This window comes from Grampus griseus (genome assembly GCF_964374135.1).
Source record: "Grampus griseus genome assembly, chromosome: 17".
Classification (NCBI taxonomy): domain Eukaryota; kingdom Metazoa; phylum Chordata; class Mammalia; order Artiodactyla; family Delphinidae; genus Grampus; species Grampus griseus.
This window is the reverse complement of record NC_139011.1, coordinates 54,342,474-54,360,542: the sequence shown is the minus strand read 5'-3', so window position 1 is coordinate 54,360,542 and position 18,069 is coordinate 54,342,474. Positions and strand designations below refer to the sequence as shown.

The 18,069-nt window shown below is 36.3% G+C and overlaps 1 protein-coding gene across 1 annotated transcript in view; it reads left to right on the top strand.

Moving 5' to 3' along the window:
* Positions 1-10,915: 10,915 nt before the first annotated feature.
* RALYL (RALY RNA binding protein like) overlaps positions 10,916-18,069 on the top strand; it is a gene marked incomplete at its 3' end in the record, with an annotated part of 509,450 nt that continues 502,296 nt past the window's right edge. Inside the window, exon 1 of the mRNA XM_082674672.1 lies at positions 10,916-11,189. Coding sequence (XP_082530798.1) covers positions 10,934-11,189 — 256 coding nt within the window. The 5' untranslated portion in view covers positions 10,916-10,933. The remainder of the gene's footprint in view (positions 11,190-18,069) is intronic.

Below are 18,069 nucleotides of genomic sequence, written 5' to 3'. Positions count from 1 at the left end.
CTTGGTGATTGCCCCATGGCAAAAAAAAAAAAAAAAAATCAAAAGATTTTTCACAAAATAGTGTTTATGATGTTTAAGATCTGTTGAAGAATTGTCACTGCCCTGATGGATATGTTGTATCTTTCTGAATTGGGGATGGTTTTCTCAAGAATAAATTCAGACTTTTCTTTTCATTTATTTTGTCCAGAAGAGTTGCTTAAAAACATTAGTTTATTTCAGTTCAGTTTTTCTTTTTCCTTTTTCTAATTATAAGTCAAAGCAATTTTATACCAACTCGTTTAATGAAAAAATTATTCAAGTATGTGTATATGAGTTAAAGTATTTAAAAAAACAACTATCTTTCTGTGAATGCTGAGAAACTAACTGTATGCCCAGTGAATTCTTAATAATATCCTTTAACGATTAATTCATATATCATCTGCTTCAAAAAGTTGTCATTGGTCTTCTTCTCATTTGGATATGATCACTTTTTTTTTCTGAAATTACAACTTTAGTTTGTATATCTTGCAGCATTTGCCAGGTTTTACCTTATCTTATAGGATTGTTTTGAGTACCAGCTTTAGATTTCAGCATATGATGAATTTTAGGGTATGATTTGGTTTTATAAATTCATTTTTGGATCCCTTTAATCTCTTCCTGGGTTCTTGAATACAGTATGTGTTAATATTGTTGTTTGACTTTTTGAATCCTGGGTATTTCTCATTGTTATTCTTATTTTTGTTGTTTGTTTCTTTTTATGGCTGAGTAATATTCCATTGTATATATGTGCCACATCTTCTTTATCCATTCATCTGTTGACGGACACTTAGGTTGCTTCCATGTCCTAGCTATTGTAAATAGAGCTGAAATTAACATTTTGGTACATGTCTCTTTTTGAATTATGGTTTTCTCACGGTATATGCCCACTAGTGGGATTGCTAGGTCGTGTGGTAGTTCTATTTTTAGTTTTTTAAGGAACCTCTATACTGTTTTCCATAGTGGCTGTGTCAATTTATATTCCGACCAGCAGTGCAAGAGGGTTCCCTTTTTTCCACACCCTCTCCAGCATTTATTGTTTGTAGATCTTTTGATGATGGCCATTCTGACCGGTGTGAGATGATATTTCATTGTAGTTTTGATTTGCATTTCTCTAATGATTAATGATGTTGAGCATTCTTTCATGTGTTTGTTCACAATCTGTATATCTTCTTTGGAGAAATGTCTATTTAGGTCTTCCGCTGATTTTTGGATTGGCTTGTTTGTTTTTTTGATATTGAGCTGCTTGTAAATTTTGGAGATTAATCCTTTGTTAGTTGCTTCATTTGCAAATATTTTCTCCCATTCTGAGTGTTATCTTTTGATCTTGTTTATGGTTTCCTTTGCTGTGTAAAAGCTTTTAAGTTTCATTAGGTCCCATTTGTTTATTTTTGTTTTTATTTCCATTTCTCTAGGAGGTGGATCAAAAAGAATCTTGCTGTGATTTATGCCATAGAGTGTTCTGCCTATGTTTTTCTCTAAGAGTTTTATAGTGTCTGGCCTTACATTTAGGTCATTCATCCATTTTGAGTTTATTTTTGTGCATTGTGTTAGGGTGTGTTCTAATTTCATTCTTTTACATGTAGCTGTCCAGTTTTCCCAGCAGCACTTATTGAAGATGCTGTCTTTTCTCCCCTGTATATTCTTGTCTCCTTTATCAGAGATAAAGTGACCACATGTGCATGGGTTTATCTCTGGGCTTTCTATCCTGTTCCATTGATCTATATTTCTGTTTTTGTGCCAGTACCGTACTGTCTTGATTACTGTAGCTTTGTAGTATAGTCTGAAGTCAGGGAGCCTGATTCCTCCAGCTCCGTTTTCCTTTCTCAAGACTGCTTTGGCTATTTGGGGTCTTTTGTATTTCCATACAAATTGTAAAAGTTTTGTTCTAGTTATGTGAAAAATACTAGTGGTAGTTTGATAGGGATTCCATTGAATCAGTAGATTGCTTTGGGTAGTAGAGTCATTTTCACAATGTTGATTCTTCCAATTCAAGAACATGGTATATCTCTCCCTCTATTTGTATCATCTTTCATTTCTTTCATCAGTGTCTTATAATTTTCTGCATATAGGTCTTTTGTCTCCTTAGGTAGGTTTATTCCTAGATATGTTATTCTTTTTGTTGCAGTGGTAAATGGGAGTGTATTCTTGATTTTACTTTCAGATTTTTAATCATTAGTGTAGAGGAATGCCAGAGATTTCTGTGCATTAATTTTGTATCCTGCTACTTTACCAAATTCATTGATTAGCTCTAGTAGCTTTCTGGTAGCATCTTTAGTATTCTCTATGGATAGTGTCATGTCATCTTCAGTGGCAGCTTAACTTCTCTTCTGATTTGGATTTGTTTTACTTCTTTTTCTTCTCTGATTCCTGTGGCTACAACTTTCAAAATTAAGTTGAATAGTAGTGGTGACAGTGGGCACGCTTGTCTTTTTCCTGATCTTAGGGGAAATGGTTTCAGTTTTTTACCATTGAGGACAATGTTGGCTGTGGGTTTGTCATATATGGCCTTTACTATGTTGAGGAAAGTTCCCTCTATGCCTACTTTTTGGAGGGTTTTTATCATAAATGGTATTGAATTTTGTCAAAATCTTTATCTGCATCTATTGAGATGATCATATGTTTTTTCTCCTTCAATTTGTTAATATGGTGTATCACATTGGTTGATTTGCTTATATTGAAGAATCCTTCAATTCCTGGGATAAATCCCACTTGATCATGGTGTATGATCCTTTTAATGGGCTGTTGGATTCTGTTTGCTAGTACTTTGTTGAGGATTTTGGCATCTATGTTCATCAGTGATATTGACCTGTAGTTTTCTTTCTTTGTGACATCTTTGTCTGGTTTTGGTATCAGGGTGATGATGGTTTCATAGAATAAGTTTGAGAGTGTTCCTCCCTCTGCTATATTGTGGAAAAGTTTGAGAAGGATAGGCGTTAGCTCTTCTCTAAGTGTTTGATAGAATTTGTCTGTGAAGCCATCTGGTCCTGGGTTTCTGTTTGTTGGAAGATTTTTAATCACAGTTTCAACTTCATTGCTTGTGATTGGTCTGTTCATATTTTCTATTTCTTCCTGGTTCATTCTCAGAATGTTGTGCATTTCTAAGAATTGGTCCATTTCTTCCAGGTTGTCCATTTTTTTGGCATATTGTTGCTTGTAGTAATCTCTCATGATCTTTTGTATTTCTGCAGTGCCAGTTGTTACTTCTCCTTTTTCATTTCTAATTCTATTGATTTGAGTCTTCTCATTTTTTTTCTTGATGAGTCTGGCTAATGGTTTATCTACTTTGTTTATCTTCTCAAAGAACCACCTTTTAGTTTTATTGATATTTGCTATTGTTTCCTTCATTTCTTTTTCATTTATTTCTGATCTGATCATGATGATTTCCTTCCTTCTGCTAACTTTGGGGTTTTTTTGTTCTTCTTTTTCTAATTGCTTTAGGTGAAAGTTTCAGTTGTTTATTTGCGATGTTTCTTGTTTCTTAAGGTAGGATTGTATTGCTATACACTTCGCTCGTAGAACTGCTTTTTCTGCATCCCATAGGTTTTGCGTCCTTGTGTTTTCATTGTCATTTGTTTCTAGGTATTTTTTGATTTCATCATTGATTTCTTCAGTGATCTCTTAGTTATTAAGCAGTGTATTGTTTAGCCTCCATGTGTTTGTATATTTTACAGATTTTTTCCTGTTACTGATATCTAGTCTCATAGCATTGCGGTTGGAAAAGATACTTCATATGATTTCAATTTTCGTAAACTTAACTAGGCTTTGTTTGTGACACAAGATATGATCTATCCTGGAGAATGTGCTATGAGCACTTGAGAAGAATGTGTATTCTCTTGTTTTTGGATAGAATGTACTGTAAATATCATTTAAGTCCATCTTGTTTAATGTATCATTTAAAACTTGTGTTTCCTTATTTATTTTCATTTTGGATGACCTGTCCATCGGCTGAAAGTGGGGTGTTAAAGTCCCCTAGTATGATTGTGTTACTGTTGATTTCCCCTTTTATGGCTGTTAGTATTTCCCTTATGTATTGAGGTGCTCCTATGTTGCATGCATAAATATTTACAATTGTTATATCTTCTTCCTGGATTGATCCCTTGATCATTATGTAATGTCCTTCTTTGTCTCTTGTAATAGTCTTTGTTTTAAAGTGTATTTTGTCTGATATGAGAATTGCTACTCCAGTTTTCTTTTGATTTCCATTTGCATGGAATAACTTTTTCCATCCCCTCACTTTCAGTCTGTATGTGTCCCTAGGTCTGAAGTGGGTCTCTTGTAGACAGCATATATATGGGTCTTGTTTTTGTATCCATTCAGCCATTCTATGTATCTTGGTTGGAGCATTTAATACATTTACATTTAAGGTAATTATCAATATGTATGTTAGTGTTTCAGGTTTCTTATTGTAGGTCTTTCCCTTCTCTTGTGTTTCCTGCCTAGAGAAGTTCCTTTAACATTTGTTGTAAAGCTGGTTTGGTGGTGCTGAATTCTCTTAGCTTTTGCTTGTCTGTAAAGGTTTTAATTTCTCCATCAAATCTGAATGAGATCCTTGCTGGGTAGAGTAATCTTGGTTGTAAGTTTTTCTCCTTCATCACTTTAAATATGTCCTGCCACTCCCTTCTGGCTTGCAGAGTTTCTGCTGAAAGATCAGCTGTTAACCTTATGGGGATTCCCTTGCGTGTTATTTGTTGCTTTCCCCTTGCTGCTTTTAATATTTTTTCTTTCTATTTACTTTTTGATAGTTTGATTAATATGTGTCTTGGCGTGTTTCTGCTTGGATTTATCCTGTATGGACTCTCTGTGCTTTCTGAACTTGATTAACTATTTCCTATCCCATATTAGGGAAGTTTTCAACTACACACCCTTCAAATATTTTCTCAGTCCCTTTCTTTTTCTCTTCTTCTTCTGGGACCCCTAGAATTCGAATGTTGGTGCATTTAATGTTGTCCCAGAGGTCTCTGAGACTGTCCTCAGTTCTTTTCATTCTTTTTTTTCTTTATTCTGCTTTGCAGTAGTTATTTCCACTATTTTATCTTCCAGGTCGCTTATCCGTTTTTCTACCTCAGTTATTCTGCTATTGATCCCTTCTAGAGAATTTTTAAATTCATTTTTTGTGTTGTTCATCACTGTTTGTTTGCTCTTTAGTTCTTCTAGGTCCTTGTTAAACGTTTCCTGTATTTTCTCTATTCTATTTCCAAGATTTTGGATCATCTTTACTATCATTATTCTGAATTCCTTTTCAGGTAGACTGCCTATTTCCTCTTCATTTGTTAGTCCTGCTGAGTGTTTGCCTTGCTCCTTCATCTGCTGTGTGTTTTTCTATCTTCTCAATTTGCTTAACTTACTGTGTTTGGGGTCTCTTTTTTGCATGCTGCAGGTTCATAGTTCCTGTTGTTTTTGCTGTCTGTCCCCAGTGGCTAAGTTTGGTTCAGTGGGTTGTGTAGGCTTCCTGGTGGAGGGGACTAGTGCCTGTGTTCTGGTGGATGAGGCTGGATCTTGTCTTTCTGGTGGGCAGGTCCATGTCTGGTGGTGTGTTTGGGGGTTTCTGTGGCCTTATTATGATTTTAGGTGGCCTCTCTGCTAATGGGTGGGGTTGTGTTCCTGTATTGCTAGTTGTTTGGCATAGGGAATCCAGCACTGTAGCTTGCTGGTCATTGAGTGAAGCTGGGTCTTGGTGTTGAGATGGAGATCTCTGGGAGATTTTCGCTGTTTGATATTACGTGGAGCTTGAAGGTCTCTTGTGGACCAGTGTCCTGAACTTGGCTCTCCCACCTCAGAGGAACAGCCCTGATCCCTGGCTGGAGCACCAAGAGCCTTTCATCCACATGGCTCAGAATAAAAGGGAGAAAAAAATAGAAAGAAAGAAAGAAGATAAAATAAAATAAAATGAAGTTATTAAAATAAAAAATAAAAGAAGTATTAAGAAGAAAATTTTTTAAAGTAAAAAAAAAAAAAAAAAAAAAAAAAAAAAAAAAACGGACACACAGAACCCTAGGACAAATGGTAAAAGCAAAGCTATACAGACAAAATCACACACAGAAGCATATGCATACACACTCACAAAAAGAGAAAAAGGGAAAAAAGTATATATATCTTTGCTCCCAAAGTCCACCTCCTCAATTTGGGATGATTCATTGTCTATTCATGAATTCCACAGATGCAGGGTACATCAAGTTGATTGTGGAGATTTAATCCTCTGTTCCTGAGGCTGCTGGGAGAGATTTTCCTTTCTTTTCTTTGTTTGCACAGTTCTCGGGGTACAGCTTTGGATTTGGACCCGCCTCTGCATATAGGTCACCTGAGGGCGTCTATTCTTCGCTCAGACAGGATGGGGTTAAAGGAGCCGCTGATTCAGCGGCTCTGGCTCAACTCAGGCCGTGGGGTAGGGAGGGGCAAGGAGTGCGGGGAGAGCCTGTGAGGCAGAGGCCGGCGTGATGTTGCACGCTGTGCATTTTCCCGGGGAAGTTGTCCCTGGATCACGGAATCCTGGCAGTGGTGGGCTACACAGACTCCCGGGAGGGGAGGTGTGGATCGTGACCTGTGCTTGCACACAGGCTTCTTGGTGGCGGCAGCAGCACCCTTTGCGTCTCATGCCCGTCTCTGGGGTCCGCGCTGATAGCCGCAGCTCACGCTCGTCTCTGGAGCTCCTTTAAGCGGTGCGCTTAATCCCCTCTCCTCGTGCACGGGAAACAAAGAGGCAAGAAAATGTCTCTTGCCTCTTCGGCAGCTCCAGACTTTTTCCTGGACTCCCTCCCAGGTAGCCGTCGTCGCGCACTAGCCCCCTTCAGGCTGTGTTCATGCCGCCAACACCAGTCCTCTCCCTGCTATCTGACCGAAGCCCGAGCCTCAGCTCCCAGCTCCCCCTCCGCCCCGGCGGGTGAGCAGACAAGCCTCTCGGGCTGGTGAGTGCTGGTCAGCACAGATCCTCTGTGCGGGAATCTCTCCGCTTTGCCCACCGCACTCCTGTTGCTGTGTTCTCCTCTGCGGCTCCAGAGCTTCCCCCCTCTGCCACCCGCAGTCTCTGCCTGAGAAGGGGCTTTCTAGTGTGTGGAAACCTTTCCTCCTTCACGGCTCCCTCCCACTGGTGCAGGTCCCGCCCCTATTCTTTTGTCTCTGTTTTTTTCTTTTTTCTTTTGCCCTACCCAGGTACGTGGGGAGTTTCTTGCCTTTTGGGAGGTCTGAGGTCTTCTACTAGCATTCAGTAGGTGTTCTGTAGCAGTTGTTCCACATGTAGATGTATTTCTGATGTATTTGTGGGGAGGAAGGTGATCTCCATGTCTTAACGCTCCCAGCATCTTGAAGCTCCTCCTGTCTGCAGTAGAGTTTTGATTACCCCTTGCAGAAAAGGCAGGAGCAAACTCAAACTGCTTGGGTCTCTGCTGCATTTTAAGTCTTTACACTCCTTTTTTTTTTTTTTTTCCTTTCCCTTTGTGCTTATTCTTTCACTTGCTCGTAGGATGCCTCACTTGGAAGCCTTGTACCCAGTGCTTCAGATGGAGCTCCTAGTGAGAAAAAATCAATTTTTCATTTTAGATATTACAGTTTTCATCTTTAGATGTTCCACTTCATTCTTTCTTGTATTCTTTAATTTCTCTCCTGATTATGGGTCATAGTTTTTGATCTTGGGATCTCTAGGAGGTTTTAACTATATTCTAAAGATTTTGTATTTTATGTTGTTGACTGTCTGAGTTCTAGTTTTCATAAAGAAGTATTACGCTTTGCTCTCATAGACAGTTAAGTTGTTTTTTGGTTTAGTTTGATCATCCTGAGAGTTGTTTTTAAGTTTTGTTGGGGTGGTCCTTGAGTACTTTTTACTCTGAGGATTATTTATGCCCATTACTAAGGCCTGGTCCTTCTGATGTCTAAATTTAATGATTGAGGGATTCAATTTGGACTTTCTACTGTCACTTGTAGGAATTGAATGATACATAGCCTTTTGTGGGTCTGGGAAGCATTCAGCTCACAGCTTTCCAATAACTTTTTAACCAGCCTCATAGAAGTTCATCTACTGCATGCATATCCTAGGAATCAGCATAGATTCAAGGGACTCCTAAGGTGATTTCTGGAATTACTTCTCTGTATAGCTCTCTTCTCTCTAGAAATCTGCCTCACAAATTCCTGACTCTTTAGACGCCTTAAACTCTGATCTATCACATAAATTCAGTAAGGTCACTGTCTCTGCTTTCAGTGATACACACACACATGCACACGTGCACACACACACACACACACACCAACTCTATGACATGAAATATGCTTCCCAGACAGAAAGCTGGGGCAAGCCTAGACCTTACTTTGTTATTTATTTACTTATTTTTGCTCAGCTGTCATAGATCTGCACTGCCTATGGCTTAATGTCAGAAAAAAAATTTGTTCCATGTATATTAGCCTGATTTTCTAGTTGTTTGAGTCAGAGAGGTAATTTAACCCTTGTTATTCCATCATGATGGAAAGTGGAAGTCTTTCTTCAACTGACGAAGAGTCATGTAACAGAGAAGCACAAACTAAATATTACATTATGAGTTAAGGCTTAATTTTTCAGAGAATATTGATAGTGTACAACACAGTGACAAAACTCTTTCATTAATAAAACCTGGTAGAAACTGGCAAGTCAGTCTTTATGTGAGCAGTTAGATACACAGAGACTTTAAGGTGATCAAAAGTCATTAAGTGGAATTACACAAAAGGCAGTTTGGACTTACAGTTATGAGAGTCATCTACATATAGTAAAAGGTTGGAGTCAGAGAAAGCATGTTGACACTTACAGTAAGAATTCAGAGTGCAGCTGTGCCCTCATTTTAAATTTGACTCAGGGTCACTGTCAAAGAAAGACCACTGGGCTCTGTAAACCATGTTTATGACCTCTTCTAACAATTCTTGTGTTTCCATTTTAACCAATTTATTCCTGTCCAGGAATAAATTTTCTTTCCTGTCCAGGAAAGAAAATGTCAACCACAAGAATCATTAATTCTTAAAAGTAGCTTTATGATATTTCTAAAAATATCTATCACATAAGAGCAAAAAGAAAATAATATTATTTCTATGGATTGCATTACTGATGTTGGACTAGAGTTGTAAGAAAGGTAGCCCTTAATACAGTCTGGAGCCAAAAAATGGATATTTAGTTTATTTTTCCTCTTCAGTGTGGTTAAAATACACTAGATTATATGAGGAAGTTAAATGTTTAAAATACATATGTACACCTTAATTTTTCTTATTTGAATTGATTCTCAGAGCATTAGCTTAAGGTATGCAATAGCTCAAATTGCAAAATTAACAAAAAAGAATCAACTTTTGTTTCCTTCAACCCTAACCTTGAATAATTCTTAAAGGAAGCCCTTAAATGTAGCTAAGCCAAAACAAAACAAGGCAGCAATATAATCCCTGTTTTTAATGATGCCATACTCAATTTTTATGTGAATAGCTGTTTATGAAGTCAGCCCTCATTATAAAGAGATATGTTTAATGTTGTGTCCAATATTTAGTAAAATTTTAATAATCCAAGAAGTAATCATTAACAGCCTAATTTGAAACATTTTTGTGTTATGTGGTTGCTCTTGATTTTAGAAGTAGCTGCTTTAAATGAATAGTGAGTAAATTTTCAAGTATATCTAATTTACATGCCTTTAAAATTTCCACCCCTTTAGTGCTCAATTTAGAAATGTCATTTTAAATTGTTTTTAAAAAAATATACACTTATTATTTATATAGCTATAAGATTTTAAGATATTATTTGTATAAAAATATGTCACTGATAAGATGTATCAATTAGCTAGTGTTCAACAATTATCATCAATATTAGAGATTGTATCCTTGTTGAAATTTTAGTTTCACCATACTAGTTTCTTTAAATTGGTAGGCACTTTAGAAGATGATGTCTGGCAAAAAAAAAAAAAAAAAAAAGAAAAAAGAAAAAAAAATAGTGCTTAATAAATATTGTTGAATGAATGAATGCATTTTTAAAGGCTTAAAAAATAAATCTGTAAGTGCTGGAGTACTTGGAAATAAAAGTTTCATTGAGTTTAATTAAGCACAATTAAATACTCTGCCAAACTCACAAAACAGTTTTTAGAAATACTAGCAGTCCTTAGGCAACATAGGAGCCATTAGGTAAATGAATTAAAAATGAGGTTGAGAATGGAAATTTCAGTACAGATGCCCAGTCTACTAATTTGCTGATCATTGATGAAAACTAGCTACACATGCTGTTGTTTTTTTTGTTTTTGTTTTTGTTTTTAAACTGATATTTGGTATTGGTTACAGAGAATGTACAGAATTAATTCTGGTTAAATCCTTTATTTTCAAAATATGTTTTTCTTATGTTAAATTTTCCAATAAAATTTTTAATTCCTTTTTTTCTCTTCCACAGCATTTAATGAAATGAATTGTTAGTTTCTGATAGAAGTGTTTTGATAATGAAATAGCTAACATATCTACGTATTATAGAAAATGTAGAAATTAAAATGCATGTTCTCCACCATAAATGGAGGTTACAGTACTATATTCCACCATCAGACCTTAGCCATTCTGGATTTTCTTTTTCACTGATAGATTAAGGTGGCTTATTTCTCATACTTGCTTCTGAAATATTGATAGACTTAAAAATAAAAACTACAAAAACTATCACTGTGCAGGCCTGAATTTTAGATAAATTAATCAGGAATTTATTTATAACTGTATGCTAAATAATTATAATTATTTTTCTACTTCATTTTGCAATGCAATATTCACCTTTTATTAATATATTATTAAATTTTCTTCTCAAGAAAATCAGTAGTACTTGGGGATTTGAGTTTACCTGATACACTATTGAAAAATTGTTAAAAGCCAGTGGTATCCATTCAATCTAATTATTTTCCTTTTGATTTTTTTTTTGTTGTTGTTTGTTTAAGGACTAAAACAAGGTGAGCCAACCATGACTGGCAAAACACAGACCAGCAATGTCACCAATAAGAATGACCCCAAGTCCATCAACTCGCGTGTTTTCATTGGCAATCTAAATACAGCCATTGTCAAGAAAGTTGACATTGAAGCCATTTTCTCAAAGTATGGAAAAATAGTTGGCTGCTCAGTTCACAAAGGTTATGCATTTGTACAGTACATGAGTGAGCGGCACGCAAGAGCTGCAGTGGCTGGAGAAAATGCCAGGATCATCGCAGGCCAACCACTTGGTAAGTCCCTCTCCGGTATGGGTTTCACATTAGTGTTCTAGTTTCTGAGCATATCTGGACAAGCACTACTATTATATTTATCTCTTAACCAATTATAGTACTTATATATTTATAATTTATATTTTTTTCTTGTTCTCATATTGGTTTACTTATAAGTGCCTTATTTTCTCTACAAATTTATAAGCTTGAGATCGTCTGCTTTGTAATACTTGTTACCTCCACCAGTCTTAACAGGTCCAGGCAGATAAAAGATACGCATCATGTTTAACTTTATTTGACTTGCAATGATGTCTTATCTTCTAGGAAACACTTTGTGGAGCAAAAAATAAAATAAAATAACTACTTTTTATACTTATATCACTTGCTCTGAGGGGCTAATGTATTTTCCTCATTTACTGTTTTTTTTGTGGGGGGAGAAGGGACAGAAAATAGCAAAAGGAAGTAAATCTTAATTACTGGAAAAGGAATATAAACTATTCTTTCTTATCTAGGCAGGAATCTTGTATGTCATGCCTGTTCAGTCATGTGCAATAATCACATTTATGTCTGATGTCCAGGGAATAATATAGTTTTTTTTTTCAAAGAAATAAGAATATAGTCTGAAGTAAAAGGAAAATTCTTAGGAGAAAATACTTTGTAGTAAGTATGCAGATAAAAATATGAATTAGACACTTTTTTCTACATAAGGAAAAAGTATAATTAACACATCAGTGATTCCCTAATTTATATCTCTTGTGAGGTTCAGATTCTTATATTAAACTGATTATACCAGGTCTTCTTTTGGATATCCACATCGCAACTTCCTTCACCTGCATACTTCTCCATCACAATAAATGGAACCTTCATTTATCCAGTTTTTCAAACAAAATCCTAGGTATCAACCTTGATTCTTCTCTTCCCCCCACACTCCAAATGTAATCCATCATCATGTTTCTTACCATCAATATATCCCAAACCCAATCAACTTTTAAATCTATACCAATAGCCGTCTTATACAGGCCACTATTATCTCAGGTGGACTACTGAAATAACCCCCTAACTTGTCTGCCTCTTCCCAGTCCTGCCAGTGTCCCTTTAAAAACATAAATGAGATTTTGCCATTAATTTGCTCTTAAGTCTGTAATGCCTTTCATTGCACCCAGAATAAGGTTTATATTCTATACCATGGCGATGATGCACCACATTACCACATCTTCAACTCCATCTCCTTCTCTCTGCCTTCTTGTACCACTTCAGTGTTGCTGGCCGTCTTGATATGCTACAAACATTCCAAGATTGTTCCTACCTCAGAGGCTTTGGACTTGGTATTCCCTCTGCTCAGAAGACAGGTCCTTGCTAATCATTCTTTCCCTGCTTTACTGTATACTGTGCTCAAATTTTACTTTCCCAGAGAGGCTTTTCTGACCAACTTATCTAAAATAAAATAGTCTTCTACCCTCTTGCCTGCACTGTCTATTCTATTATTGTACTTTGTATTTTTTTCATAGCCCTCATCAGTATTTGGAATTATATATTTTTATAAAAAAATTTTTGGCCACACCGCGTGGCTTGCAAGATCTCAGTTCCCCAACCAGAGACTGAACCTGGGCCATAGTGAGGAAAGGCCAGAATCCTAACTGCTAGGCCACCAGAGAACTCCCTGGAATTACATATTTTAATTTATGATGTTACTTCTATCATGCCCACAGACATAATAAAGATGAAGGAGCATATAAAAGAAACAAGCTATAAAAGCATAAACAAATCAAGTTAGAAGAATGTTAAGAATGTTGTATTATCAAGTTATACAATGTAATTACAAAAAATTGGGGGGAAGGTGTGGAATTCAATAAAGTGAGAGTGAAGCCTGAGGTAATAGTCTTGAGGAAAAAAAGATGTTTTACATAAGTGCTTGCAATAAAACCACAAATAATCATTACCGTATAAGAATATAGTTTTATTTATATTTCTCCAATTCACTTTTCTATATTTTAAAGAAAAGTAATGCCATCCAAAAGACATTGGTAAGTTTTACATATGTTTTTTTTTTTTTTCAATGTCCCAATTCTACTTGTTTACCTTGATATTGGAATTTTCTGACCAATTTTGCTTTAACTTCTAAGTTGAAATCTCTACTTAGGGCCACATCTGAGCCAAAATCAGAGAAATACCCATTTATTGCCTCTACCCTGATTGTTATGAGATTAGTACATACTAGTAGAGATGCATTTAACTATTAATTTTTAAAAATTAATGACCAATGTAAAGTCCAGTTCACGTGTTAATGAACTATAGATAATTTTCCAGAGTCCCTTTCCTATGTCAGGGAGGGGGAAATTTCCCCCTCTACTCCTCTTGAGTACTTGTGGGTGGGCTAGTAATAAAATTGACACAACACAGATTAACAGGAGAAAAGGGAACAAATTGTAATTTGTGCACATGGAGGTCTCAGAAATGGGGCCTGAGAAGTAGCCAGAGCAGGCAGCTTTTATACTTTTGAGACAAAGAAACAATAATTTTTTTTTTAACATCTTTACTGGAGTAAAATGGCTTTACATTGTTGTGTTAGTTTCTGCTGTATAACAAAGTGAATCAGCTATATGTATACATATATCCCCATATCCCCTCCCTCTTGCCTCTCCCTCCCACCCTCCCTATTCCACCCCTCTAGGTGGACGCAAAGCACAGAACTTATCTCCCTGTGCTATGCGGCTGCTTCCCACTAGCTATTTTACATTTGGTAGTGTATATATGTCAGTGCCACTCTCTCACTTCATCCCAGCTTCCCCTTCCCCGTGTCCTCAAGTCCATTCTCTACGTCTGCGTGTTTATTCCTGTCCTGCCCCTAGGTCCTTCAGAACCGTTTTTCTTTTTTTTTTTTTTTTAGATTCCATATATATCTGTGAGCATACGTTATTTGTTTTTGTCTTTCTGACTTACTTCACTCTGTATGACAGACTATAGGTCCATCCACCTCACTACAAATAACTCAATTTCATTTCTTTTTTATGGCTGAGTGATATTCCACTGTACATATGTGCCACATCTTTTTATCCATTCAAAAGAAACAATAAATTTGAGAGGAATTGACAGGACAAAGAAACTTAGGTTTGGGGACTTAATTAGTAAGGAGTTTAAGCAAAGTGTGGGCTTGAGTAGCACGTTAGTAAAGAAGTAAGAAGGTTTGTTTAGACAGGTTTCTCTGCCCAAATTCCCTATCGCTGGCAATAAGGGTGTTCTTCTACCTCCTGTTGTAGGGAGGGCACCTTTCACATGAGAGAGATTTATTTCCTGACTTTAGAGAGACAGAGAGGAGGGTTAGTGTCCCTCTTGCATCAGCTCTTTCTTAAGTAACTTTAATTCAAAATAATCAATATGTCAATGAGGCATATTTTGGGGCAGCCTACACCTGTCACTGCTCACTTATTCACTGTCCTTTTGAGAAGAATGCAGTGAGGAAGGAGCAATACCCATACTAAAATTTAGTGCCTTAGTTAGAAAAACCCAAGGAAAAAAATGACGACACCAAATTACTATGCTTTGAGAGCCACAGAATTAAATTGTGCTTCTAATAAGATACATTTTTCATTCCCAGTCATTCTGGGATCCTCTCTCGGTTGTGTCCTCCAGTTAATCTCTGGAGCATCTATTTAATCAGCCATAATCACCCTTTCTGCCTGAATCCAAGTCAAAGACTTTATTCTTTTAGCTGAAATCTAGTCTCTCACTCCTTGTGTCTAAGTTGAATGCCTTTTCATACAAAGAAAGTGCTTTATAACTTAATAACCTTGCTTTTCAGGGCAAGTGTTTCAACATACTCACCTTTTCTTAAACCATATTGCTGGAGACTCAGGAACATCTTGTCTTCCAGATGTTCCTTATAGGAAGCTGGTTCCTGAAGAAAACGGTTTCCCAGGAGGTATATTAATTTCTGGCTTTAAGTATTTTGCTTTTGGTGATAGGGGAAACTTAGGTTTAGGTAAAATCACTGGCTTCTTGAAATTTTTGATACTCAAATAAACCTTTTATGATTCACAACTCCCACTAAACCCTACAAGCCCTTGACTTGAAGTGGATTGATTATGGATAAAATATAGACCACTGACATAAGAAATAGATATTAACGTCATGTACCACAACCTATTTAAGCATTGTTATTTCTCTTTAGAGTGGGAAGAAAATTAATATTAAGCCATGCATTGGGCTAGTACTTTACCTATATTATCTTATTTGACCTCAATGCATATTCAAGTAACTTCTTCTAAATAGAAACAATCTTCATATAACAATGTATTTAAAATTTTTATGTACAATTTAGAAATTAGAGTTAAACATCAATAGTACCAGAAAAAATTAAACATCCTAATGTGAGTTCTTATAGTACTATGGAATTATAGATTTATCCTTAAACTAAGAATCGGTTATGCATGTGATGAAACCTAGCATTTATTAAATGGAAAATATTAATAACCATTTTGTGTCTACAAGTAAGGGGAAACACTGAAATATTTTAAGTTGGGGAGTAATATGTTGACATTTTTTAATTGAAAGAATAATCCATTAGCAGATTGATGGATGGATTAATGTGATATAAAACTAGAAGCAAGGAAATGTGTTGGGAGCCTACTGGAAGAGTCAAGGTATCTAATTATGGAAATGAAGAAGGAAAATGAGGTAGGATCAATAGGACTTAATAACTAGTTGGCACACTGGGTGAGACAGAGGGAGAGAAGACTCAAGAATGATTCCCATATTTCTGGGTTGAGTTCTCTGTTGGATTGACTTGCAGAGCACTAGGATGATGGAGAATGATTTCCAAAGGGAAAAAGATTTTTGTGTAAGACAATGAGTTCAGGATTGAATAGAGGTATTAAGATTGATGTACATGCCTCAAGATATCCAGGTACCTGTATCTAGTAGAATCTTGAATATGCAGGTCCAAACTAAGAGGAGAGATTTGGACTAAGAGTAAAAAATTTGTGAGTTGGGCTTCCCTGGTGGCACAGTGATTGAGAGTCCACCTGCCGATGGAGGGGACACGGGTTTGTGCCCCAGAACGGGAAAATCCCACATGCCGCGGAGTGGCTGGGCCCGTGAGCCATGGCCGCTGAGCCTGCGCGTCTGGAGCCTGTGCTCCGCAACGGGAGAGGCCACAACAGTGAGGGGCCCGCGTACCGCAAAAAAAAAAAAAAAAATTGTGAGTCATCAACACAGATAGTGTTAAAACTATGGGGATGGATAAGCTCACTCTGGGAAAGTACATAGAGTGAGAAGAATATTGGCTGAAGACAGATCTGTGGAGAAATCTTTGGGTCCAAATAACTAGAAGAGACTTTCTGATAAGCCTTCTGGAAATCTAAATCTGAACTACTTTATGCACAGCTCTTTGATCTCCCAATTCTAAGTTGTAGTTACTATGTCCTTCCTAAACTTCCTAAACTTATTGGATGACTACTTTCTTAATTATTGATTCTTGTATCAGTTCCTTTAACCTACTAATGATTTCCAAACTGCCAAGGCCATATATGCAAGTGTTCTTTTTGATTCTAATATTTAAAAAACTCATTTAGGAGAGCTTAGTCATAGGACCTTTAAAGCCTAAGTTTCTTTCCATATCAGTGTCTTCTATACCCAAAGCCATCTGCCCAGCTGAGTAGCAGAGAAAACATAAAATGAGAAATTATTTTAAAAATTGCTGGATTCTACCTAAAAATTATAGTTCATAGAGAAACTAAGGGAGATCAGTAATGAGAGCTCAAAATATTGGAACTCTAATCTGATTTTTGAAAATAGGTCACAGTCTAGTATGGTTTGATTAACTTTTCTTCCTTGGATATTTTATTTTTACTATATCGACAAAGATTCCTAAATTTTATACCACAACACATGAAAAGGCACCTTGAAATAGTTCCATGGTCTGTGCATTTTACTAACATGATAATGAACACAAGGAATATTTTATTGAATACGTGTTTTTTTTCCTGAGGTTATTTCCCTTAAAGGCATATAGCATATAAACTAATAATTAAGGTGATATTTTTCCCTTGGGGTAAGACTCCTATATATTTATTACCCCAGAGCAATTAAACAAAAACAAAGAAAAGTACTTATTTCCCCAAACTGCAATGAATGTTCACAGTTCTTTTTTTTAATCTATGATCAAGGTATGTCCCAAACTTGATTGTGACTTTGACATATTTATTTTGGGTGCCCTGTCCCCTTTTCTGTACTACTCTTTAAAGTTTATGCCTTTTGTTTTTCATTGCACAGTTCACTCATTCAAACTTGTGTGGCATGTGACCTCATGCCAGCTGTGACCCCAGTCTGTGAAACGTGTTTCAAAATCATTCCCTCTTCGTTTCCCCAGTGATATCTCCTCTTCTTATTCCCATGTCAAGGTTGGCACTCTGAGGAAATTTACCTGATAAATACCCTTTGTCATGTGTTTTGAGATATGATAACTTAACACATTAAAGGATTTTAAATAAATAAACTGGGTGAAGACATGGATTTTTGGTATTGCTGCCTTCCGGGTACCCATCACAGCATACACTGTGGGTATTATGAAGAAAAGGAAACTTGGTCACAACTTAATTTTGCTGTATTATATGTTTTCAGCTCTTCAGCACATCTTTTTCACCACAGTAGAAGAGGGGATATCCCTTTTTTAACCCTGGCTTCCTGCCTTTGACATGTAATGAAGGATTGCTAAACTGTGGAAAAGAACAATTGATTGCATTTTCATCCACAGTACTTGGGGATTCTTAAAAAATCAAAATCTGTGAAATTATTCTGAATAATTTTTGTAAAAAACACATTTTCTATAATGTAAAGCTCACTATAAAAATGTATTTCAATTTGGTTATTTAAAATAATTTATATTTAAAAATTTAAAAGAGAA